Consider the following 26,375-nt stretch of genomic DNA (forward strand, 5'->3'; position numbering starts at 1 on the left):
TTTACAATCTCAAATATTTATTCCTTTTCAGTTCAGTTTCTCGGCAATAGAGAAACATATTAGTGTTTTGTTGGCTATTGATATTTATACGTTTTTTGTCTTTTATTTAATAATTTTGCTACTTAAAAAGTTTGAAACGTTAAAAAATAAAAAATTTTATTATGTATAAGTAAATTTACGTATCAATCTACATATTAATATTATTGCTTTCATATTCTAAATTTAAATTAATATTATTTTTAATTAAATTTACTTTCTGATCAATCATATTGAATTGGTACGCATATTAATACGCATAATCGCTTATAATTAATTTTTTTCAAAATTAATTTATCACGACATCTATTTTAATTATTTAAAAAAATTAAAATATCAATATTTCTTTTATTATTATCCGACCCATATTAATGGTGTGTTAAATATATATAAAAAAGCTTATAAATTAATTTTTTTTTCTTTATTTAATAATAGATATGGCTACAAATACCTTTTCTTACTAAAATAAACTCCATCCAAAAACGACCATTAACGACATAATCCAGTGTCGGATCACAACTTGCTGTCCCCTCTTGTGACCACAAATAACCAGTTAATTAATGGGGTGGGTACATGCCCAAAACATTAAAAAACAATATCAAAACAAAATAAATATGGTTTAAATAATAAATAAACCGAGAATAAGAATCTCCAATAAAAACCATGAGTTAAGGGAACATTTAAGATGGTGTCTGGCCATCCTCGAAAGATCATGCCATGTTCAGTTCTGCTTGTAGATGCCAGAGCAATAAGAGAGGCCATTTTCTGTCCTCATGGCTCTCTCTATCAATAGAAAGTAAGTAATTGTTACTTTGCCTTTTCTTTTCTCTTTTTTTTTTTTTTAGCAATTCTTGCTTACGACAAAAAAGCAATTAATAGTAAGTGTTTTAAAATAATATTGCGCATTCTACAATTGTATGTAATATTATTTTATTTAATAATATTATTTATTATTATTATTATTATTTTTATACTGATTAAAGTAATTTTATAAGTTAATTATATAAATGAAAGTTTACTTGAGATAGGATAGATTTACCAATATAATTAAAAATGATAAAATTAAATATGAAAAATATTATTTCCTTTTTATTTTTTCAATTATTACTCATGCTTCCAATTAATAAAAAGGTTTTGTGTTTAATCAAATAATGGGTATATGATTATCTTGATTAAATTTTCTCCTTCCAATGATTAAAAAAATTAATCAATTTTCTCCTTCCTATTCAATTAATTTAATCCGACCAACCTACCTAATATTTCTTAATTTCATGTCTTTTTTTTCTCTCTCCTGTTATATTGTAAAAAAGATTCGTTTGTTTTTATAAAATTTTTCAACTCATCTTATTTTATTATTATAATTTTTATATAAAATAAAATAATTAATTAATTTTTTAAATTTTAAAATAAAAATAATATTAAAAAATATATTTTATTAATATTTTATTTAATTTTTAATTTTTATCTCAATTTATATTATTAAAAATAAACTAGACTTGTCCAAGGAAAAGAGAAACAATTGAATAATTGCGTATACCATGTTGATATTATAACATTAAAAACTTGTAAGTTGCCGTTAAAGAACAAAAGGAAGAGACAAAAGATCCCGTGCTCTTTGTACCACTTTACTACCATGTACTTCACTACGATCGTTGGCCAAACGAGGGCACCAACATCATAGTCTTCCAAAATAACGGTCAGGATGAGCCAGTCCATCGTTGTTATCATACATCACGTGTCTCGGGCGTGTCTTTCCTGTTGATGCCAATAATTAATCACTTTAAACGCTTCAGACAAACTCAAAAACTTTAAAATAAAAATAAATAATTCTCTCACTCTCTCTCTCTCTCTCTCTCTGTGAAAAGTGTTTTCTATCTGTGAATCTCTTTCCTCTCTCTTTCTCCGTGCCTTTTCGGCTTCTCTGCTTTCTTCTTCTTCGGCGTCTCTGACAGTCTGAGCTAGCTGCTGGAGGAAGAGAGAGCTCTTTCTGCGGGCCGTGCATACAATTTACTGTAAGCATTTGTTAGGGTTTTAGGTTTGGTTTTGCTGCTTTGAGCTGGACTCGAGCTACAAAAAATTTAATGATTTTAGTCTAGTTTCTTTGCTAATAGTAATAGATGGTTCTGTTGGGGTTTTCGACTTGAAAAGTGTTTCTCACTGTCTTTGAATGAATCTTTATGTGCTTTTGTTGCTTGAATTGTGAGTAATTTTGGTGTTGCCAAACCGGATATTTTCCATTCTAGATGAATTGGAAGATTTTTTTTTTTTTTTAATTATTATTTGAGTTTTTTTTATTTTTTAAGTTGTGTGAATGAGTTTGTTTGCCTATAGTTTCTATCTTGATAATTCGTGGGATTTTTTTTGTTGAAATGAATGGCTGAATCGGTAGATCTGTGTTGAAAGAGCGTGCTTTGGGTTCTCGAGCTTCAGTATAACATAGCGATACTTCAGAATGGATCTGTTTCGATAATGATGTATGCTTGTCAAGATATGATGTTCTGCAGAAAGTCACATTGTTGTGTATTTATGTAATTTTAATGTGCTATAGCTATTAAAGAAGTGATTGAGTTTTGAGGGGTGGGTTGTTTACGAGGGTTTCATTGGTTTGTGCTACTGAACGTTATTCGATCAGAAAACGTGAATTTGTCTATACCCAAGCTGAGATCAAAGTTGCTGGCTGTATTTGTTTCCTAATAATTGTGCTACGGGATAAATATCTATGGATAAGAAGTAAAGCCAAGCTAGCAAGCTTCATCCCAAGAATATGGGCAGATTCTAATTGTAGTATGATCCACCTTGGGTTGAAATCATTCACTGTGATGTTAGCCTGATGCTCACCCCTCTCAAAATGGTGCGTGGATCCTAGCTGAGCAGTTGGTAGCTACAGATGGCTTTTCATGATACGTGGATCTTAGTTGAGATGGGTTATCTTGTAAAGAAACACTAGATAAGTTAAGCTGTTTAAAGCCATGCAATCAAGGAGAGATTTTGGCAGTTTGCTTTTCATTAGGGGGGGAACCCTAGAAGTGAAATCCACCAAACTGACACCTTTAGATGGTTTTTTTTCCCAGGATCTTCCAAGCACATAGACATATAGCGGGGGTGTAAACAGAATTATATTCGAGACATAGCTCCAGTGCTGCTCATTTGTTGAGTTTCCAAAGTATTGTTTATCTATTCATATAATTTTCAGATTTGTTTATGTAGTATTTGTTTCATCGTTAAACTTACCCAATAAAAAAATATTTTTTTCTTCGTTAATTGTTTTGGTGATAACTGACAATAAATCCTTCTATACAGGTCCTTATAGAGCATTATATCTTCACTCTACTCTGGTTGAAACTCCGTAACCGATCTGGCCATCTATCTGTCCTCTGTTTGTGGAGATTTGTAGACAAGGCTATTGAATTAGATCTAAAAATTACAGCCATAAAATCAGGTCTGGATTTGGCTTTTGAGTTGGTGTCCATGTTATGGCTTATCTATAACGAAGGAGTGGATTTTAACTCAGAATTTGGCCTTTATTTCTGTAATTATATTATATTTTCCTGTGCATTTCTGTGAGTTTGTCACATAAGCATGCCTTCATGGTGGGGAAAGTCTTCTTCCAAAGATGTAAAGAAGAAAGCAAACAAGGAAAGTTTCATTGATTCGATATTTAACCGAAATAAGGGTTCATCTGAAGAAAAGTGCAAAAGTAGATCAGGAGGCTCTCGGAGACGTTCTAGTGACACTGTTTCAGAAAGGGGACCTCTATCCAGGGTGCCTTCAAGGTCACCATCACCATCCACTCAGGTGTCACGCAGTCAAAGTTTTGCAGAAAGGCCTCATGCCCATCCTCTTCCACTTCCAGGGATACAACTTGCTAGTGTTGGGCGTACTAACTCAGGAATCAGTGCATCATCAAAACAAATATGTGATAGAGTCTCAAAACCACTTTTTTTGCCCCTTCCAAAACCTGGATGTACCCCAAACAGGGCAGATCCCACAGATGCTGAGGTTGATATGGCCACTGGCTCTGTTTCTAGTGATAGTAGCACCGATAGTGATGATCCATCTGACTCTCGTCTTCTTAGTCCCCCAACTTCTGACTATGAAAATGGAAACAAAACCACCATAAACAGCCCTTCCAGGTGAGTCTGCTATTATGTTATTAAAAGGCTTTTTTTTTGCCTATTTCAGTATTAGTATAATATCCTCTTATAAAAAAAAAAAAAAAAAGCTTTTTCTTTTCTATGATGATGGATAAATTGGCTATGGTGATAGGAAAAATCATACTTATGCATCAGCTCTCTATCTATCTCTCTCTCACAATTCTTTCTCTACCTTTGCTGAAGTGGAATGCAGAAAGATCACTTTCCAGCTGTCAGTCAAAAGAACTCAAGCGAGATTTTGAAACCGTCTAATGTTCTATTCAATAATCGGAGTCTCTCTACATCACCTAAACAGAGACCTTTACGTACGCATGTACAAAATTTGCAGATTCCTCCCCACGGTGCTTTCTGTAGTGCTCCTGACAGCTCGATGTCAAGTCCTTCTAGAAGTCCAATGAGAGTGTTTGGGCCTGAGCAATTTATGAACTTTGGCTACTGGGCAGGAAAATCTTATCCAGATATAGCTTCTGGTCAGTGCTCTAGTCCAGGCTCAGGTCATAATTCTGGGCATAATTCAATTGGGGGTGATTTTTCGGGACAGCTTTTTTGGCCACACAGCAGGTGCAGTCCTGAGTGTTCTCCAATTCCTAGTCCCAGGATGACAAGCCCCGGTCCCAGCTCCAGAATACACAGTGGTGCTGTCACCCCTCTGCATCCACGAGCTGGATCTGCCACAGATTCATCTGCAACTCGACCTGATGATGGGAAACAGCAGAGTCACCGGTTGCCCCTTCCTCCCTTGACAATATCAAATTGTTGCCCCTTTTCTCCCACATATTCAGCAGCTACAACTCCTTCAGTTCCGCGTAGTCCTGGTAGAGCAGAAAATCCGATAAGCCCAGGTTCACGCTGGAAGAAGGGACGCATGCTCGGGAGGGGTACATGTGGACATGTATATGTTGGTTTTAACAGGTTTGTAAAAAAGAGGGTTATTCCTAACTCTTATTTTAATTTACATTCATTGATGGTACTGTGCTTTATCTCTCACAAGGGCATTATAATTTAATTACATGAGATTGAAATCAGTGGTTGTTCTTAAGTATGGTGAAATTGAGAATTACGCCAACCCTTATTCGATTTTGATCTTAGATTGACAACGTCTTCAGTCTCAAAATTGATGTTATATGATTGTTCACCTGCCATTAAATTAAAGCTGCATTACTTCTAAAATAGGATAAATGAATTGAAGTCACATTATTTATCTCGCACAATTTCTTTTCAAGATTTCTTGTTGTGTGTCTCATTCGTTCTGATTCCTGGGCCACAGTGAAAGTGGTGAGATGTGCGCCATGAAAGAGGTAACTCTCTTTGCAGATGATGCAAAGTCAAAGGAAAGTGCACAGCAGCTGGGGCAAGTAAGTTTCCTTTGGTAGATTTTTCAAATTTCTTGTAGTAGAGCGAATGGAATATATACTTCTCTTTGAGGAGTTTGAGGTAGATTTCATACAATTTATTGACTTGTGACAGGAAATTGCACTGCTAAGTCGCCTGCGACATCCAAATATAGTGCAGTATCTTGGGTCTGAGAATGTAAGTTCTGCCTTCATTCAAACAAAAGTATTCTTATATGCTTGCTGTGATACATGTCAGGGACTTGTTATTAGGAAAACATTGATATGGATACTTGCTTAATGCATCAATTTCTTGTTTTAGGTTTTATCCACATGAAGTGATGTTAGACCACTAGAAGCAATCGCTGCTTCCGAATTATTATTATATATTTAAAATTTTAGGTTCCTCTTCATTTATTGTGCAGGTAGATGACAGACTATATATATATCTAGAATATGTATCTGGTGGTTCCATCTATAAACTGCTTCAAGAATATGGTCAGTTTGGTGAAATAGCTATTCGCAGTTACACTCAACAAATTCTGTCTGGGCTTGCATATCTGCATTCTAAAAACACTGTCCATAGGTGAGTTTTAGTAATAGCGTTCCAACTTTGATTGTTTTGGGAATATTACGGTTGGTTAATTCATTGGCCCTTTTGTTTTCATCGTCTTGGAACATCACTTATTCTTATTAGTAAGGTGTAATTCTGTTTAGGGACATCAAAGGAGCAAATATTCTGGTAGACCCCAATGGCCGGGTGAAATTGGCGGATTTTGGGATGGCAAAGCATGTAAGAGCTTTCTTCTGCATTTTTTCTATTTTCTTTTGTAAAGTACTGTTCCATGCCCTAAAAGTCTTCGATCCTTAGCATCTCGGGTGCCATATCATACAAAATAATAATAACATGTGTCATGTTGGTCGTAGTGATTTCTTTTGTCCATTGAGTTTGTTGCAAACTAGATGGTGACATTGATATCTTGTGTAATTGCTAAGTAGAAATGCTGTAAAAGCATAGTTGGGACTTTTCAAAGAACCAAAAGACTGGTCAAAGCAGGAGTTGCCAATTAGGCACTAAATAGCCTGCTGCTTTGTGTGTGTGTGTAAAGGCTAATAACCTGCTGGTTTATGTCAGATGTGAATACTTAAACCATGACACCTGGGTTCTAATCTAGTTTCTGGAAATTATTTTGCAGATCTCTGGGCAGTCTTGTCCATTATCCTTCAAGGGAAGCCCTTATTGGATGGCGCCTGAGGTCAGCATGATTTGTTGTCACACTCCTGAGTCAACATTCTTTATGATGCTTTCTAGTAATAGTTTTTTGTTGAGTCAATTGCTTAGGTTATCAAGAATTCAAATGGTTGCAATCTTGCTGTTGATATTTGGAGCCTTGGATGCACTGTGTTAGAGATGGCTACAACAAAACCACCATGGAGCCAGTATGAAGGGGTTAGTAAAAACTGGATAAGAATTGTTGAAGATTGCATTTTCTTGCCAATTGTATTCATAGCATTAAATAAATATACTAATGGATCCATTAGTCAGTGAAAGCTGCATTCTAGATATAGATTGTTTGACATGTTTTCTCTCGTACTCTGTGCCTCTTCACAGATTGCTGCTATGTTTAAGATTGGAAATAGCAAGGAACTTCCTGCAATTCCTGATCATCTTTCAGAGGATGGAAAGAATTTTGTGAGGTTGTGTTTGCAGCGTAATCCATTACATCGTCCTACAGCTGCTCAGCTTTTGGATCATCCTTTTGTTAAGAATGCTGCACCATCAGAAAGACCCCTTTTGAGTGATGATCCTTCAGACGCAGTTCCCATGGTTACAAATGCTGTGAGATCTCTGGTACAGGCATTTTATTCACCCTCAAACGTCCATGATCAATGTTTTTATTGTTGATGCCTTGGGCTGCAAGTCTGCAATGTTTTTATCCCGAAGCAGTCAAATTATGAGAACTTAGCTGAGTGTAGTTTGCCAGGGGTTATCTAATAGTTGCATCATTTTTTTCTGATAAGTTACATAAATTTTGCATTGATGTTGTCTATCTATTTCTATGTTTGCTTCACACAATCAATTTATAAGTTAAACACTTACAGTGTCTCCAATCTCTCCTTATAGTAGATGGCGACTGTATCATGTGCAAATGGTTAGCTTCTGAACTTCCCTAAGTTTGATGTGGAAACCCAATTACATCTGTGTTGAAACATGGATTCTAGATGTTTAGTCGTTGAACTCGTTATTTATATGTATCTATATGGAGCCATTAGCTAGTGAGAAGCTAATATTTTGATGCCTTTCAATTGTAGTTAATGCATATTGTTCGTCAAGTAAAGAATTGTCTAGTTAATTAATGCTTATGAACTTGTTGGTATCTTTAATGAGAGGAGAAATCTGTTGTGGTTTTTGCTGGTCTGCCTTCAGTTAACTGTTGGTTCTCTTCTTTCAGGGCATTGGACATGTACAGAGTTCTTCATGCTTAGACTCGGAAGGAGTTGGTATCCATCAGTCTAGAGGCTCAAAAACCGGTTCAGGATCCAGGTCCTCCCAATCTCTCTGGTCATGCATTCATACACTTGCATGAATGGAGCATACTCATGTATCATCAATGCATTTGTGCACATATGGTTAATGTGGTAACAAGTTGTTAAGAACTAAGAAAATGATTTGTACAGGCTTAGGGTGTGCAAGCCCCACACAGGCCTTTTGAGAAAAAGTGGGACCCGTATGAAAAAAATCCAAATTGAGAGCCACGTTTTTTCTAAGGGTTTGCCTGGGACTTGCACGCTCTAAGCCTGTATCTAAGCATTGCTCCATGTAGGGCTGTCATATGCCATGTGCATTATATTAATAACCACTTAACAGTCTTTTTCTCCTCTAAAATTTTCACTTGTTTTTCCAGTGATGCCCAGCGACGGAATATATCATGCCCAGTTTCTCCCATTGGGAGCCCTCTTCTACATTCAAGGTCACCACAACATGTGAGCAGAAGGATGTCCCCCTCTCCAATTTCTAGCCCTCGTACGACATCTGGTTCATCTACTCCCCTTAACGGTGGTAGTGGTGCTACCGCATTTCATCACCCAAAGCAGCCAACTATGTACTTTCACGAAGGTGTAGGAATGATCCAAAAGGGCCCAAATAGTTTCTATACTAATGGCAGCACCCCTTATCATGAGCCAAAGTCTGACCTATTTCGAGGGATGCCACAAGCTTCTCATGCTTTCCGTGAGATAATTTCATCCGATAGTGGTGCTTCTGGAAACCAGATGGGACGTCCTATCCTTGGGGACACCAGGGAATTGTATGAGAAACAGTTGGTTTTGGCCGATCATGCTTCTCAGCAGCCCTTAAGGGAGCATCTGAAGCAAAGTTCATCAGCAGAACTTAAACCCAGCTCACCATTGCTCGGTCGTAATTGATTTACATTTGAATCCTAACCAGAGGAGGATTCCAGGCATACATACCAGATTCTTTTTGATGCTTCAATGGCATCATATTCATGGCTGATAACACCATTTTGTACTTAGGAATTGAACTTGGGGAAGCAACTGAATAAGGTTGGATTCTGTTGCGAGCCTAAATGACAAGAGAGATGATTTTGAAGTGCCCTCCGTACATGAATTGGTCGGTTCAAATGGTAAGCAATATTCATAATTGGCAAATTTTTCCCTTCCAGCATTAATTAAAGCATTTCTCCAATTCCCTGTATTTCTCCCAACATTCCCTGTATTGGGAATTTCGTATATTTTCCCATGGAAAATGATACACATACAACTCTTTCATAATCCTGTTTTAAATGAGGGGTATTTTTGTAAAATAATTTATAAAAGTAATATCGTTTTTTAGAAATACTCAATTTAAAATATGGTTGTAAAAGGAGTTGTACCTGTATCATTACTCATTTTCCCATATCAGCTTCAACCACTTCATAGGTCCTGCCAAATCATTGATTTTGCAGAAAAGATGGTTGCTGAAGATCCAGCAAGCGGCAGTTCCTTGCAATGGAGAGAATTCCCGCATGTGTAAGTGCATTTATACCACACCTGGAAAACCTAAAAGGTACAAGAGTTACTACGATGAGGACTCTTGATATTTTTCCTTTTTCTCTTTTGAAAGGGGGAAATGATATGGCCGTGGCAAAGAATCTTTGTACAGTAAGGATGGGAATTAAATTAGGCGTTTTTTAACAATATCTTGTATCAGTTAATGGTAACTCAGCCCCTCTCTTATAATGGGTTGTCATGACGACAGCGTTGTATTGACGTCATACTTGCATCAGATTAAGGAAATCTAGTTCAACTTGTAGCTCTTGCTTTCATGTGAGATCCTCTGGATAGTGATTTAAGCTGTACCCTCGTGATGATTGATGATCAACCAAGAGCAACAGGATTTAGTTTCCTGCTAAAATGGCTTTGATGTTTCTATCTTGGCTTTCAGCTGAGGCATCCTTTTCCTGAGGGGGGTTTCAAACAATTTCAAGGAATACGCTAACACAGCAAATGGCGGTTGATTGATTCAAAGCAAATGCTGTTTATAATTTCTATATGCAAAAGGCCCCTCAAGAATTAGAATCAACATGCCCATTAAAAAGTTGCTGTCAACAACTTCCCCATGCGTAATGCCAGCAGGAATAGCAAAGGTCTCCCACAAATGGTTTCATAGGTCAAGAACCAATAAGAAAAAGGACTGCTGCATATAGCTCATCCATGCATGGGCAATGAATGAACATGGTTGTCAGATGTGACCTTCTAGTAAGGAACACAAAGCGTAATCCACAACTCAAACGTTGCCTTAATCACAGCTACTTTTGGTTTGTCAAATCCACACTGAAGTCCCACAATTTCTTCGCCAATTCTACATCTTTAGCGTGAGTGCTTGGTTTCGCTTTGTTACTGTCCATGAAATATTCACCACTTACTCCTTCAACTTGTGGATGCAATGCCACATAGCATTGCGTTGCTGCTCCCTACAACAATGCAAAAGAATTGAATAAGCAAACCATGCCGCAGGTGCAAGGGCACAACTTAATCGGTGAAGCTGCTTTGTTTTGTTAGGACTTGCAGATTAACCATTGAAAGTAGCAAATATTAATATTAATAATATATGATACATACCTGATGAACATTTTTAAGCACATATTTACCAAGCACGTTAGCAATAGCTGCAACGAATCAAAACACAAATATTAATACAACCGCTACTTTTACATTCTATGAAAGAACTAAGAAACTCATGATCTGGTTAGATTAAATATGTCATGGTTCCGATATGGTTTTTTATGTTGAAACCCATAATCTAAAAGAGAATCTTTTCCTAGATGCACCATGCAATAATTAAGATGCATTGATTATCGTCGAACGAGTCCACAAAGTTCCATAACAAAGATGTTTTCATTGTTGTCAGATTTGTGCAGGTATGAATTTAGAATACCTGAAAACTGATCCTAAACAAAGGAAGCATTAGAATTGAACCCAGCAGTTCACTTACGGTAAATATGCACGTATGTCTTCAAACAAAATTGAATACAAGTCAAATGGCTCAGAGTTTTACCATTAATGAAACCATGGTGACGCAGAAGGTTTGTAACAATTGCTCCCGGATGAAGGGAATTAGCAGTTATCTCCACCCCTTCTTCCTGTTTAAGATTGGGAAGACAACAATAATTGCAGCTTAGATCCCACTTCACTTGATAATATGACTAGATGGAATTATGAACAGAAAGAACAACAAAACGAACATCGAAGGACTTGTTATCATTCCTGTCCTGAAGATAAAAAAAAAGTAGACCGTACACCATAATCTTTATATTGAATCAAATGGTGGCAATATTCGTTAGTGGTCAATGCAGCAACTATGTCTCGCTTACAATCTTCCATAGTTACTGATTATATAGAACTTCTTAAGCTTGATCTATGTACACTTATTTAAACTTGGTAAAAAGACCCCAAACTAGCTCCTTCAAGCACACAGGTGAATTGCAGTGACTTCAGAATTTATTTCTGGAGCTAGCCAAACCAAAATAAGGAAAGTTTATAGATGTTTCATTCAATCATGCACACACTCTATCAAGATACTACTTTATTTATCATCACCTATTTGTGCCTGAGGATATCATGCACACCAGGATGCACACCAGGATACGGATTATATGCCAGGCCAGAGTCACAAAGTAAAAACACTCTTTATCATTCGTAAGTTAAGCTAGCAATTGATAGTTTATTAGGATATAACTTTTTACCATACATAGGTTCAATTTAATTACTAATAAAAGTGGGCTATGCCTATTGCACTTTAAAAAAAATCTTTGATTGCCTTACAAAAAAATCCAATAAAAGTAAATGAAGTGACAAATCAAGTAACTTAAAAACATGTATCAGAGACAACATAAGAAAGAAGTTTCGTGCTTAGCTGCTGAGGATGAGAAGAGGGAAGATAACAACAACGAAAAATTTAAAATATAAAGTCCAGTACATATGGCACAGTATGATTACAAGCACTTAACTCACATTCTTGTACTTTCTCCAGGATATGAATATTAACTCTTTACTTTTTCATCTCTATTCTAATTCTAGACAATAAGGCCCGTTTGGATTGCAAGATGGTCTCGTCTTGTCTCATCTCAAAATCAAAACACTACAAATACAAACACTTTTCAATTTCAAATCTTTAACTTTTTCATCTAATCATTACAACTTTCCCAAACTTCCAAACAAAACACAAAAAATAATTTAACTTTTTAAATCTCAAAACACAGATAATATTAAGAAATTATATTCTAACAATATTTTAACTTTATAATATTTTTATTCAACTTTTTTTCTCCTTTTCCAAAACCCCACAAAACATCTTAACTCAAATCATTTCACTACTATTAGAATTTTGACCACAATTCAAGCAAATGAAAACTTTGAACTTGAGTATCTATTTTCAGATGATTTCACGTGCACCACTTATGCATGAACTTGGCTCGAAGGATCTGGTGTCACCAGGAGAAGATATTGAAATGACAGAATCCAAACAGGCAAACACAACTTTTTTTTTATAGGTAAACAAGAAAAATAGGCAAACACAACTATTGCAAATGTCTTAAAGAAAAAATATTTACTGGACTCCCAACCACGTTCAATAACACTTCTCACCTTTGGAAGCTATTTCTATATTAAATCAATATCATACATGAACAATGTGCGGCTTGCGTAAGCATTTTCCTTGTCAGTAATTCAGGTATTGAACACAGTTTCTCAAAAATATAATTTCCAATAATATAGAAAGAAACTAAAAATTTCTTAACAAGGAGTATATCCACGATCAGATTTACAATTTTCTTGCTATCAGGACTAATAAATGATGGCATATATGCAATAAGTACCTTCAAGCGCCTCGCAAGCTCATTAGCATGCAATATGTTGGCAAGCTTTGATTGTCCATAAGCAAAAAGAGTGTTATATCTGTTAATTATCAAATAAAAAATTGGGGAAAAGGCATTGTTATTTATGATAACCACAGGCCACAAAACATATGTTACTTAAAAGGCAAGGTCATCAAATTGTCCAGTCAAAGGTCTACCCCGTTTCATCATTGATCTTATCAAAACGAATTCCTTCATGATATGTGAATCGGTGACCCTCCGATGCTAAATTAACAATCCTTCCCTCCTTCTTGCTTTCATGAGCTGTTTTTTTCATGGTCTCCAATAGAAGGTTTGTCAAAAGAAAATGACCTGCAAACGAACTAAGACCTCAGCACTCCATATTCCACTCACTTGAAGGGTAAGTAGCAACTGTATTAACAGAAAATCTTTAAAATATGTCATGGGAAGTGCATATGGGAACTGATAGGCAGCTTTTCAGATCCCGATACAATCTTTATCTCTGATTCCCCAGAAAGACAAAAGAAAAAAGGGAAGTGTAACTACGTTTCCCTGTTTTGATACTGTCAAGACTATTCGTGATAAAAGATTACTGCAGCCTCAATGCAGATCAAAGGAGCTTGAGAGGAACATACCTAAATGGTTAGTTGCAAACTGCAGCTCAATATTGTCTTGAGAAAGCATGAACGGAGATGCCATCACCCCTGCATTGTTGCTTTCAAACAAACAATACAGAATTTCAGTTCTAGTTGTTAAGTTTCCAATCTTAAAACTGAAATTAAAAATGGAGTTTGTCATTGTGTGTTTGCTTCACTTAGTGGGTGTAGGGGTCTCCTTTTTTAAAGAGTTCCATGAAATAGAAAAATAAAAATGATGTGTCCAAACTAGGAGTGTAATCGGTTTGGTCAGGTCCGGGGGGCGTCACGGACTGAAAATTTCGGTCCACCCTTTTTTCGTACCAGACCGATTCTAAGGACTGGACCGTTAGCTATCAGTTTGATCGATCCAATAGGTCCATATGAGCTAGGATCATTTTTTTCCTCCTTTTTTTGGTAGATAAATTAATACAAAAAATTAATTAAATTAGCAAGATCAAAATAAGTGAGCTCTTTAATGTGGATTATGTAACTAACTCATTAAAAAAATAATTAATTATAATTATATTTATGATATTAATAGTTACTAACTTAGTACTTTAGTAGAGTATGTATCTACATATAATAACATATATTATTATATGATTTATCGTTTGATATATTAGTTAATTGATAGCATATATTATTTTATATTTTATATGACTAATGGTGATAGATTAGAGAAAATTACATAATTAACTTATACAACTACTATATAAAATAATATATAACCCCCAGGTGTTGGCTCAAATGGCAAGGGCCTTGGGCTAGGGGGTATGCTGCCCCGAGGTTTAAGGTTCAAATTCCCTTGAGTGCAAACAATCTCTAGGGGCTATCGAACTAGGGGATTTTCCCCTTGAATTACCCTAGATGCACTTAAGGGAAACTCCTTGGCGAGGGCTTGTGCACCCCCGAGATTAGTCGGGATGCTGCTCCTTGACACCCGGTGCCAATAAAAAATAAAATAAAATAACATACTATATATATAATATTTAAAAAATTTATAAGTGATTCAATCGGTTTAGGTCCGGTCCGGTCCGGTCCAAAAACATCACTCCAGGACCAAACCGAAAACCGAATTTTGGAGACACCATCGACTGAGACAGAGTAGGGGTGATTTCAGTCCGATCTGGTCCCTTTTTTTGGTCTGGACCGAAAAATTTTCACCCCTACAAATGATGGCATACAAACTCATGCACCCACTTGTTTATAGACGATAGATTGTAACACCCAGGCCCAGTACTAAGTCCAAGCTAATCACATGTTCTATAAAACTTTTCTTTTGGGTTAACATGTATGAAAAATATACTTGGCATTTAACTAGTAATTTTGGAGTAGGCTACAGGCCTAAAAATTTATTTTGGAAGAGTATAGATTTTATTGGACTTGATAATTGGGTTAGAATCTTTTAATGGACCAAGTGAGAATTGGCCGAAAGATTTATGGGATAAGTTGTAATATTTTTAGAAGCTGAGCCAGGACCCATAACTCAAGGAAAAAGCAAAAACCTTGTTCACCCAAAAACCCAAGCCCGTGAGAACCCAGGGATCAGTTACCACGCCATGCACATTTTCACGCCATGCACGCCTTCCTCCCACTACATTCACAACAACAGTTTTGATATATATATATATATATATACATATTCACGTACAAGCATGTTGTTCATTCGTTTTCCAAACTAGGGTTGACACACATAGTTTTCCAACAACCAAACCCTAGGACACCACCACCTTCAGCCGCTACCCAGCCACCATGAACCCTAACCACCACGTTGCCAGCTAGAGACTCCACAGTGCAACCTGAGTTCGAGTTGAGTTCTTAGTAGCAAGCGAAGCGATCTTTAGATGCAGGAGTGTAACCAAGAGTGTTTTCAACACAAGTTGCATGCACGCAACAACAACCCAACCCTGGGGAAGAAACGACGCCGTATGGTATTCCTTCTCCCCTCCTACTTTTCCTACCCTCTCCCCGACAGTTTCTCCTTCCCCCTAATTTCTCTTTGGACGTTCTCCCCAATTCCACATTTCCTCCACACTATATTCATATACCTCGCCCCAATTTTCTCTTAACAGACCGACTCTCACTCCCTCTCCCTCTCCCTCTCATCAGTTTCTCACTTCACAATTGCTTCCCCCCAATGCCCTTCATCCTCCTCTGCGCCAAACTCCCCCTTCCCGACGCCTCACTCTCTCTGTTGTTCCTCTCTCTCCGTTGCCCCCTCTTCCTATGTCATTGCCGACGCTGGTCACCACCTCATCCCACAAAAAAGGAAAAAAAAATCCACACAGCCCCAAGCCACGTCTCAGCGTTATTAGCCGCTGTACTTCTGCCACCACTCACACATCCAACCGTAAATCACCAAGCCCATCCGTAGCCAACCACCGTAACCTCTATCATCAATCTGCCTCCCTCAACCTCTATAGTACAAAACACCAGCCTCCACGCACGTCCAGCAGGACACCCAACCACTGCCTTGCACCACCACTACCCACCCTCTATAAAACCACTGAAAGCCTTGTTTTTATACAACAAAAACCGAGCAAGTTTCTTGCTCAGCCCTCCACCGTGCACTGCTGCAACACCACCTTCCGATTCACATGTTGCCAAGCGTTTCATGGAGACAGACAAACCTCCGTTGTTAGCCTCCACTACCAGAGCTACCACCATGAGCACTGCGATCGTTTCCCTTGGTAAACCGATTGCAACTTTCTCTCTTTCTACATGCTTCTCTCTCTCCCTCACAGTGCACTGCCATTGTGCTCCACCATCGACTATAGCCCAGCCACCATTTGCCGCTCACTGCCTCTCTCTCGGTAAAATTTTCCTTCCTCCCGACATCAAGCCTCTTTCTATTTCGGTTTCTTTTTTTTATTGTTTTTCTCCTTTCTATAGAAACGGATATGTCTTGTAAAATAGCTTTTAGGCTTTAAGCCCTGATGGACATGATCTCCCTTATATTATTTACGAAGATTGCATCAAGCCCTTTTGTCATGTGATTTTCCGTAAAGCAACTGAAGAATTCTTTTAAATGATTTTAAGTTATTGCCCTTAATAGCTAAGCCTTGACAAAATACTTATTTGACTTGGGCTAGCCTCGACTTTTAAAATTGGACATATATTTTAAGTTGGCTTGATGCTAAATATACTTGTGATTGAGTTGGAATTATGTTAAGTGAATATTAAGTGGAGATGCATTTTACATGGGCTTAATTTTAATTGACTAAATATGTTAGTCATACACTTTATTTTACAGAAATAATTTAGAGTTTAATGTATTAGTCGGAGAAGTTAAGTGGATATCAATGAATTTGCGAAGAGATGATATTTTAGGGTTACGAGAATTTTAGATTTTTAGGAAAAATAGGTCATTTTACTATTCAGGCTTAAATATCATAATACTTGTTTAATTCTAGATTTAAGTAAGTTACGTGTCTATTTTATAGGTGACGATTGATATTCTTTCGGCACTGTAGTGGAAAATTTAGAGAAGAGAAAAAGTTCAGGTAAGTGGGATTCCTATGCTAGACTTTGCATAAAAGAAATGAACTGAGATTGATTGGATGAAAAATATGCACGTTTTGTTATGAAAAGAAATTTGAAACAACCTTAGTTATTTGTTCTGCATTACGCATGAAATCTATATAAAAGAGAAAGTATTTTCCGTCATAACTGGTGTAGACATGAGAAAAATTTTGACATTCTATTTCTGAAGTGTGCAAAAAGAGCGAATATGAAATCTGAAACTTTTTTGTATAATTACGAAAAGATTCTCTAGATCTGTTTTGATTATGTAAAGATGCTCTGAATCTGTTTTGATTATGTAAAGATGCTATGAATCCGTCATGTTTTGTTAAGACTTTGTCACGGGTATAATAGTGGTATACAACCCCAGCCACGGGTGATAGTAGTGGCCTCTGCTTGAGTGCACACCATTTGGTGACAAAGTGATTTATGTTCTACTTGGTTATCCGTAGATGCACAACTCTACTAAGGGAGTTAAACATGACCTCTATGCTAATATGATGCTATGATATGATGATGATGTTACTTTTGAATATGAATATTTCTAAACTTTCGTTCTGATATTTTTTATAACATGTTTTGATTCTGCATTCTGAAAGTAAATGTTTTGTTCTGCTTTCTGAAATCTGTAAATGCTCATATTTACATACTAGTATATGTTCTCTACTTATTGAGTTGCTAATAACTCACATCTTATCTCCATAATATTTTTCAGATAATTTGAACATTTTAGCTGAGGATCAAGATTAGGAAGCATGGGTGAGATGGTTTAAGCATGATGGATTAAGCATAGAAGGTTTCTATGATTATTGGAGAATATTATTCAGTAATTTTGTCGTGTTTGGATGCATGGTATTTTAAGACGTTCACATTTATATTTAAGAGTTTGTGTTGTTCCTAATTAATTATTTAGATTAATTGAGTTAAAATAGTGAGATCTATGTGTAATTGAGAAATTAGAATCTATATCTGCACTGTGAGATGTGAGTTTAAGTGATTTGAAGTAACTCTCCGACCCATCCGAGATCAGGGCATCACATAGATAGATAGATAGATAGATAGATAGAGGCAGACAGACAAAGACAGAGACAAAGGAATGACTTTGAGGGAATGGAATTGAACTAATTACAAAAGCTCCTGCAAAGAATGCTTACATGAGGATATTCAGTGGAAGACCCAATTCAGTATAATCTGATGCAAATTTCCTTACCGATCCCATTGAGCTAAGATCTAACTCCATGACATCAATTTTAGCATTGGGGATTTCCTTAAGTATTTCTTCTTTGGCATTCCTACCAGCATCCATATTCCTTACAGCCATAATTACATGGACAGCACGCAAAGCCAAAATGCGGGTTGTCTCTGCACCAAGGCCACTTGATGCTCCTGAAATTCAAATCAATGTGAGAATTGAAATATTCCAAAACATGCAGAATTAATCAATTACTGCAGCCAATAACAGGGTATGCCAAGAATTTTCTTATATTTTTCTGAAACTCACCAATACAAGTGACGAAGTGATGGTGCCATAGGATCACCCAAAAGAGTGAACAATTTCCATTAGTCATTTTGTCTAAACAACCTTATGGGAGAACCAACAAAATGCATAACCATCTGCTTGCATCATTTTTTTGTCAAGAGTTGAAAGATTTTTTTTCTTTTGTAGGGGTGATTGGTTATAGTATCCACAGCATAGCTTCTTTTTATCCCAAAAAACTGATGTGCCATGGCATGCGCTCATTTCGTATATGAGATATTTTTCTCCAAATTTCTCGTATTGTTTTTCATGGGAGTTCACCTTGATATAGGAAAGAGCTATTGAACAGGTGTATGTTCATTTCCAGGTACTTTCAATCAACAAATGTAAATTGCTACATTCACTTTTCCAAAGAAACCAACCTCAAAAATAAGCATACATTTGGCAAAATTAAAAAGAGCCCAGTAATAAAGTCCACCATATCACTCGACTGATACTTTGAAATTTGATACTAATATACACCAAGTTTCCAATTTTGGTATCTTAGGCAACAGTTTCAAACATGTGAACAGAAACTAAATTTATTTCAATAGACCAGGACCGTGATCAATCAATCTTTCAAATAAAGCAGAATAGAATGAAAGATATCCATCAAAGTGAACCTATATACACTAACTCGTGCATCATGTATGTGCAAGGTTTCCATCAACTCCGACTACTCTATAAAAACTCACAAATCCATGAATTCGTCAGAATGCTCAATTTGTTTGAGCTCTTACCAATTCTATCCCCTGTAACATCTTTTATTAAGAACTGATACCATTAGATAATAAGCTGGAATCCATGAAAGAACAATAGCAGTTATTTAGAAATAAACAAACCCCATCGATTTATTCTCCAAAAAATATAAAATCGAACACATAGTCCTGAAAAAACTTTCCCACGAAAACACAAAAACCCAATAACAGAAAAATATATACGAATCTGACGAATTAGAATAAATCGAAATCAAAATACCCCCAGACCAAAAGAAAAGACCTGTAACGATGGCAGTGAGACCGGTTCCATCAATTCCTTGGGTAACTTGCTCTGCTGTGGAACAGGCTGAGAACCCGGATGGCCCTTTCCAACCAAAAATCCACATTTTTCTTGCCGGGTAATACCAACCAAGAACAAACTCACGAACTCTTATGTCACTCCTTACTTCGATACAGCCGGCGACGGGCGTTTTCATTGGCAGCGAGTAGTCCTTCCAATTAATATAGTCCAAGTTACGTCCAACTATTACACTGTTTTTTTAATTATTAATTATTTAAAAAACCGGCCTATTTCATTTCTCCATCAAGTTTTAATTTTTTAATTTGTTGGGATCTATCTAAAAAAAAAAATTAATTTTTTAATAATAAAGTTAACTCTTTTTCAAAATTTATCTCCACTCATTTCAACTCATTTCATCTCATCATTATAACTTTTTCAAATTTTCACATAAAATATAATAACTAATTCAACTTTTTTAAATCTCAAAACAACTTTTTTAAATTCCTACACAAAATATAATAAACAATTCAATTTTTATTCTACTATTTACAAATCATCTTAACTCATCTATAAATTCAAACGACTCCTCGTATTTTTTTTTTAAAAAATGAATAAGTATGAGATTTATATGAAAAAATTAATTTTTAATATTAAATCTCACTCTTTTTTAAAAATAGTGCATGAAACTTATATATCTTAAGATTATATCTAACGTTATTTTATATATATATATATTTTTTGTTTTTGTGAAATGAGTGGCATATTTTTAATATGAAAAATGTTAAATGTATTTAAGAAAAATTTATAAAAAATTTATTTTTGTACATGTAATTTATAGATATATTGAAAATTTTAAAATTTTAAAATAATTTTAAATTTTAAAAGAAAATTAATAAAATGAATTTTATAAATAAAAATATAAGTAAAAATATAATTATATGTAGCGCTACTATTTTAATATATACATATATATATATATATTAATTCTGTGAATTCAGTAGGATATTAATTCTCTTAACGTTTCTTTTTTGTCTTTGGATGTGTCCTAATCAAAGGTCATTTTCAATTGGTAAGGCATTAACTCTCGTCATAATTACTCGTTGCGAAGAGTGCCGCCCCACTCTTTGTCAAAGTGGGAAGGTAAAGTAGTTTTGACCTGTTGTGAAAGTAATCTGTTGGGTCGGGTTGTAGGGTCAAGTTAAGCTGCGCGACAGGTGCCTTTGGAAAGATGCATAGCAAAGTAACGTAAAAGACAGATAACGCGCTTGTTACGTCGATGTGTTGACTTGTTTTCCCCGATCAATAAACGAAAAACAAGATATCTATTTCGAACTAACTATAAGTGTTTTGGCATCATTAAAATTCTGCTTGTTTTTAAAAAATATCTCATCTCATTTTATTTTATTTTATCTAATTATTATAATTTTTTTAATTTTTAATATAAAATAAAATAAATAATTCAACTTTTTCAAACTAACCTATAAGATATCTGCATAACATATATTCTCTAATGAAAATATAAATTTCATTTCAACGACAATAAAATTATTTGCTTCTTATATTTCTTAATGGAAAGTTTGTGAGCAAGGGTGGAACTACTAAGAGACTTGGGAGACTTTTGACCCTCTAAAATTTTAAAAATTTGATGAAAATAAAGTTTTGAAAAATATTTTTATAAAATAAATTATATAAAAATTAGTATTTAACCCTCCAAAATTATGAATTTTTAACTTGACCCCCTCGAACTATATTTTTTTATTCCGCCCCTATTTATGAGCTTGGTGGCGATACCATATATATTTTTAGTTATACTAATAACTTAGTATTTTTATAGTCTAAAGTATTTTTCTTATATATATAGTCATTTTCATATTTATGTTAAGGTTTATGAGCCATCCATATTCGACCTGTTCTGGCACCTCTTCATCCTCTGGCCATCTCTGTCTTCTTTGTTCTTAAATTTGTAATTTTTACTATAGTTTCTACCTTTTCCTTTTTTATTTGCTTAGAATTTTAAGAATTTTAAAAATCATATCTATCGTTATACATTGTCGACCACCATAGACACATTGCCAAAAGCTTCTTGGAGTCCACTTGGAATGCGAGATCCCATTTTGACCATATCGTTATACAGATTAATTATACGTCTACAATTCATTTTTAATCGACCAATAGAATCATGTCACTTCATTAAAAAAATTTACAAATTTACAAAACTACTATCAATTTCAAGTAGAGTTGTAAAATATATGTAGAAGCTTTCATTTTTCCTCCGCACATGCCTACTAGCCTTCTTGTCGCTCTCTTGTTTTTTGAGTCCTACGTTTTGATAACGAAAATTAATATAACTATAAAGAATTTTTATAAAAGAAAATTTATAAAAAATAATATTATATATAATCGTAAAATATATAAGTACAGCATAATTATTTTAAAAAATAGTAGAGTTCATTATTAAAAAAAAAATATTTATGTAAATCTCGTATTTACTTATTTTTTTCAAAGATATTGTGCGCTACTTATATATTCTACGACTGTAAATATCATTATCTTGTAGATAATAGTGAAATCGTTTGAGTTAAGTGCTTTATTGAGTTTTGGGAAATGATGAAAAAAATTAAATAAAAAATATTATAAAGTTAAAATGATGTTAGAATGAAATTTGTTAATATTATTTTTGTTTTGAAATTTAAAAATATAGTCTTATTTTTTATATTTTATTTAGAAGTTTGAAAAAATTATAATGATTAAAGAGTGTTTATATTTAAGTGATATTTAAGAAAAAACAAATTTTGCTGAGAAGAGATGAAATGAGATGCTCTTCCCAAACAACCTTAATTGTAAAAGTAATGATATATATTTATTACACAACAATATATTTATTACATAATATATTTATTACACAACAATATTATAAAATGAAAGAATATTTTTATAAAATGATGTTACTTTTATAAGATTTCTTATAAAAATATTTATTATTTAAAATATAATTGTGTAAAGTGTTATAAAAAATATTATTTGTAATTTTTTTTCATGTAAAAATACCCAGCATATCTGTATTTTCACGTTTCTGAAATTTGAGACTTCGGTTTTTTAATTTTGTATACCAGAGTTTTTATATTTTTGCAATTTGAACTTTGAAGCCTCCGTCAATCTCCCACTAGAAAATTAACAATAAAAAGTCGCCACATGCCAGTTTTCTATTTGACTGACAAGAATATCAATGTCAGTTAGGCAATCAAAAACTAACGCGTATCCTCCCCATGAATTTTCCAGCCAGAGAGGTTGACGAAGAAGACAGCTCCGAGAAAATTATTATAGCAAAGAAGACAGCTCCGAGAAAATTCGAGATGGACCAAAATGTGGAGTTTGAGGCGGTTGTAACACGCCACCCATTTTAGTGGGCAAAAGATGTGTGGCTGGCACTGTGGGGGCGGCAGATGCACCTTTTCATTTCAACTCGCACTGTGGGAGCAGATGCACCTTTTCATTTCAACTCGCCCACATGGCCCCCCCCCCCCAACTCTAGACACAGCCTTCTAGGTCATTCATACAGCCTGTGGCCCTGTGTGTTTCCATTTTTTTTTTTCTCTTACCTCAATTAATTCCAAAACATAGTGAGAACAGCAGATGCGGAGGAGAGGGGTCACAGCTGCCTTGGGACACACCTAACAGAATTGTTTCGGTACCGTGAATTTAAAAGGCTTTGCTTTATTATGCTCACTTTGCACCAGGCAGGCATGGAGAGAGGAAGAAGAACAGCAATCAATATTTAATATGTTGGGAAGGAAACTGGGGAATATAAAAAAAACATAATGAATTCTCCATTAAAAGCTGTCACAAACTTAAAATGGCATAATTTACACGCATAATTAACACCTTAACGCCACCACATGCACATGTTGGCTCTGAAATACACAACAAAGGGGAAAAAAAAAAAGTAGAAAAAGAGAGATAAGTAACAGAGACGGGTTGAGATCCAAAGTTGGGGGGGGGGGGGCGGCGGGGGGTGAATCAATCTTAAGCCCTGGTCTTGAAAGGAATGGCTCTGATGACTATCTGGTGGTACATAGCAGCAAGACCAGCTCCAATGAAGGGTCCCACCCAGAAGATCCACTGGTTAAAAGCAAAGCAAAGAGAAGAAGAATATTATTATCCATTTCATCCACTGAAAAGCATGAAAAAGTAGAAGGGAATAAATGTCATCATGATATTATTTATATATATACTTACTTGGTCATCCCAGGCCCGGTCTCTGTTGAAGATAATGGCAGCTCCAAGACTCCTAGCTGGGTTAATACCAGTTCCTGTGATGGGGATGGTGGCCAAGTGAACCAAGAACACCGCGAACCCAATGGGAAGTGGAGCCAAAATCTGTAGATCATTTCACCAAACATTGCATTAGACCCAAGAAACAAATAATAAGAGCATTCAAGCTTGAATATTGAGTTAATGCATAGTGTATCCAGTCATTAATATATATGTATTGCTATTAAGTAAAAAAAAAATTAAAAAATCAAAGTAGCATTATTCTAAAGTTTTTATTAATTAAATAAAAGTTAACAACTTGGATCAGCCACTGATTACTTGTGTCACATCAATGAAGAGTGGGACTTCCAATCTTTTATCTACTGCATGCCATGAATATCTGATAGCAAGATACCTTTATCGAAATTAACGGTGGATAATGGATTGGGATGGTCAAGTGTATACTACACTAATTACTTATTTAATACTTTTCTAATCCAAAGTGGATGAGAACCAAAGTACCAAGGGACTATAAAGAAGACACTACGGCTATGGTCGTAGTGTCTTCTAGTGCTTTTTATGTGTGGTGGGCCACACACCCACGAGGTCTCACCTAAAAGGAACCCCACATATCTAACACACAGACAAAGCCATCACAGCGCAGCACATGACATGCAAGAAACAAGATCAAACAAAATCCAGAAAAAAAAATTAATGCAAATTTAATGGAACCCAGCAGCTTATTTAATTTAGTGAGAGTACAAGTTTACTTCAAAAGCTACGTTTGTTCGATACAAAGCTTATTTGAAAAGGAAGAACCACTGGAAGGCAAAGGCATGGGAATCTAATGATTAATTTTCAGCAGTCCTAAATAAAATGGAAAATGCTAATTAGGATCTTCAATATTAACGTTTATCGTTGATTCGCTACAGTATTTTCATATTTTTAATTTTTTTTTTAGTTATTTTTTAAATTTTTTTCTTAATTTTTAAGGATGTTAAAAAAATATTTAAAACAAAATAATAATAAAAAAAATTACAAATTTATACTAGCGGTATATATATCAACTTAGATAAACTCACCAGAACAGAAGAACTCAGATTAGCATACAATAAAACAAAGGGGAAAACAAGGGCTAGTAAATAGCACAAGAAGAGACCATGGAACATCAAGTCATGTAGCATCAAAAGCCCTTGCAAAACACTCTTAAGAGAAAAGAACATGGCAGAAGACACGATAAAGTTAACAAAGAAAGAACAAAAAATACATACAGGGACGTGAGAGTCTCGGGCGCTTCTCTTGGCATCAGTGGCAGAGAAGACAGTGTAAACCAGGACAAAGGTGCCAATGATCTCAGCACCAAGGCCATCACCCTTGGTGTAGCCATGGTTCACAAAGTTGGCTCCACCATTCAAGCGCTCGAAGTCATGGGACTTCTCGAATCCCTTCACAACACCAGCCCCACAGATGGCTCCAAGGCACTGCATGATGATGTAGAATAGGGCTCTTGTGAGGGAGAGTTTCCTTGCCAAGAGAAGTCCAAAGGTCACGGCAGGATTGATGTGTCCACCTGTTGCAAAACAAGCACAAATTAATACTTGGTTACTAAACATCTTCCTTGAAAACATTTAACTCCATGGCAGCTTGAAGAAAGTCAGACGCACATTACAAATAGCAGGAAAAAAACCCATTAAAAGGAGAGTTGGGAAACCTAACCTGAGATACCGGCCGTGCAGTAGACAAGGGCAAAGATCATACCACCAAAAGCCCAAGCAATTCCCTGGATACCCACACTTTTACACTTACTGTCAGACTTGCCCACACCCATAACAGTCAAGATGGTGATGTAGAGGAACAAGAAGGTAGCCACGAACTCTGCAATTCCAGCCCTATAGAAGGACCATGAGGAAAGCTCCCCTGGCTCAAACAAAGGAGCTGGAGGTGGCTCCTTGTAGTCTTTGTCTGTCTGAGCAGCTGTGCCCAAGGGCTGCCTCTCTCCATACTTGTTTGCTCCAAGCTTAACATCTTCTTCCTTTCCCTCCATCTTTCTCTCTCTCACTACTTAACTGAGTTCTTGTCTTCCTCTCTCAAGAAAACAAACAAAAAGATGGCTATTTTCCTCAGCACTCTCGAACAAAGGCTGTGAAGTAGAAAAGGGAAGAAGGTTAAGGTGGTTTTATAGACGGGGGAGTGACGGGAGTCTATTGCTTTCAAAATGGGCTGTCTTTTTTTTTTTTTTTTTAATCTTTTCATTTTAGACAAAAAGAAATTAACAGTGTTTAGTGATAAATGATGATGATTTTGCTTAAACTAATGGGGGTTCTAAATTATTCGGGGATTGTTCTGGAAAGTGCAGAGGATGTTGACAGGTACTGTTTGCCGGTTGGTTGGTTGGTTTTGTTCTTATCCTCTAGCACAGCCTTAACCTTTATTATTATTATTAATAATATTGTTTTTTAATTAATACCATTCTTATGTTCCCGATGGATTTTGAAATTCCATGATGCACTCCATTAGCTGTTCTTTTCTTTTTTTTCTTTTTTTTTTAACAA

At 35.5% G+C, this 26,375-nt stretch overlaps 3 protein-coding genes across 4 annotated transcripts; 1 reads left to right on the top strand and 2 right to left on the bottom strand.

Annotated features, from left to right (window-relative positions):
* The first annotated feature begins 1,895 nt into the window (after nt 1-1,895).
* LOC109014474 (mitogen-activated protein kinase kinase kinase YODA) lies at nt 1,896-9,833 on the top strand. Of its 2 annotated transcripts, XM_018996954.2 has the most exons (14): nt 1,896-2,048; nt 3,108-3,199; nt 3,337-4,169; nt 4,374-5,102; nt 5,458-5,545; nt 5,658-5,720; nt 5,947-6,107; nt 6,239-6,314; nt 6,718-6,777; nt 6,864-6,971; nt 7,134-7,373; nt 7,975-8,066; nt 8,428-9,165; nt 9,487-9,833. In XM_018996954.2, the coding sequence occupies exons 3-13, from the start codon at nt 3,616-3,618 to the stop codon at nt 8,945-8,947; spliced, it is 2,691 nt and encodes an 896-aa protein (XP_018852499.1). In that variant the 5' UTR covers nt 1,896-2,048; nt 3,108-3,199; nt 3,337-3,615; the 3' UTR covers nt 8,948-9,165; nt 9,487-9,833. The 2 variants fall into 2 exon arrangements, with proteins under 2 accessions (XP_018852499.1, XP_018852498.1); XM_018996953.2 differs by lacking the exon at nt 3,108-3,199.
* A 178-nt stretch (nt 9,834-10,011) lies between these two features.
* LOC109014479 (short-chain dehydrogenase TIC 32, chloroplastic-like) lies at nt 10,012-19,783 on the bottom strand. The gene is made up of 8 exons (XM_018996959.2): nt 19,573-19,783; nt 18,212-18,443; nt 13,533-13,612; nt 13,095-13,248; nt 12,898-12,976; nt 11,079-11,163; nt 10,643-10,689; nt 10,012-10,494 (listed from the first exon to the last, which is right to left on the bottom strand). The coding sequence occupies exons 1-8, from the start codon at nt 19,766-19,768 to the stop codon at nt 10,330-10,332; spliced, it is 1,038 nt and encodes a 345-aa protein (XP_018852504.1). The 5' UTR covers nt 19,769-19,783; the 3' UTR covers nt 10,012-10,329.
* Nucleotides 19,784-23,373: 3,590 nt separating this feature from the next.
* On the bottom strand, nt 23,374-25,977 carry LOC109014480 (aquaporin PIP1-3). Its single transcript, XM_018996960.2, has 4 exons — nt 25,540-25,977; nt 25,095-25,393; nt 23,809-23,949; nt 23,374-23,691 (listed from the first exon to the last, which is right to left on the bottom strand). The coding sequence occupies exons 1-4, from the start codon at nt 25,865-25,867 to the stop codon at nt 23,596-23,598; spliced, it is 864 nt and encodes a 287-aa protein (XP_018852505.1). The 5' UTR covers nt 25,868-25,977; the 3' UTR covers nt 23,374-23,595.
* Between the last annotated feature and the right edge of the window lie 398 nt (nt 25,978-26,375).

This window comes from Juglans regia, chromosome 2 (assembly GCF_001411555.2).
Source record: "Juglans regia cultivar Chandler chromosome 2, Walnut 2.0, whole genome shotgun sequence".
Classification (NCBI taxonomy): Eukaryota; Viridiplantae; Streptophyta; class Magnoliopsida; order Fagales; family Juglandaceae; genus Juglans; species Juglans regia.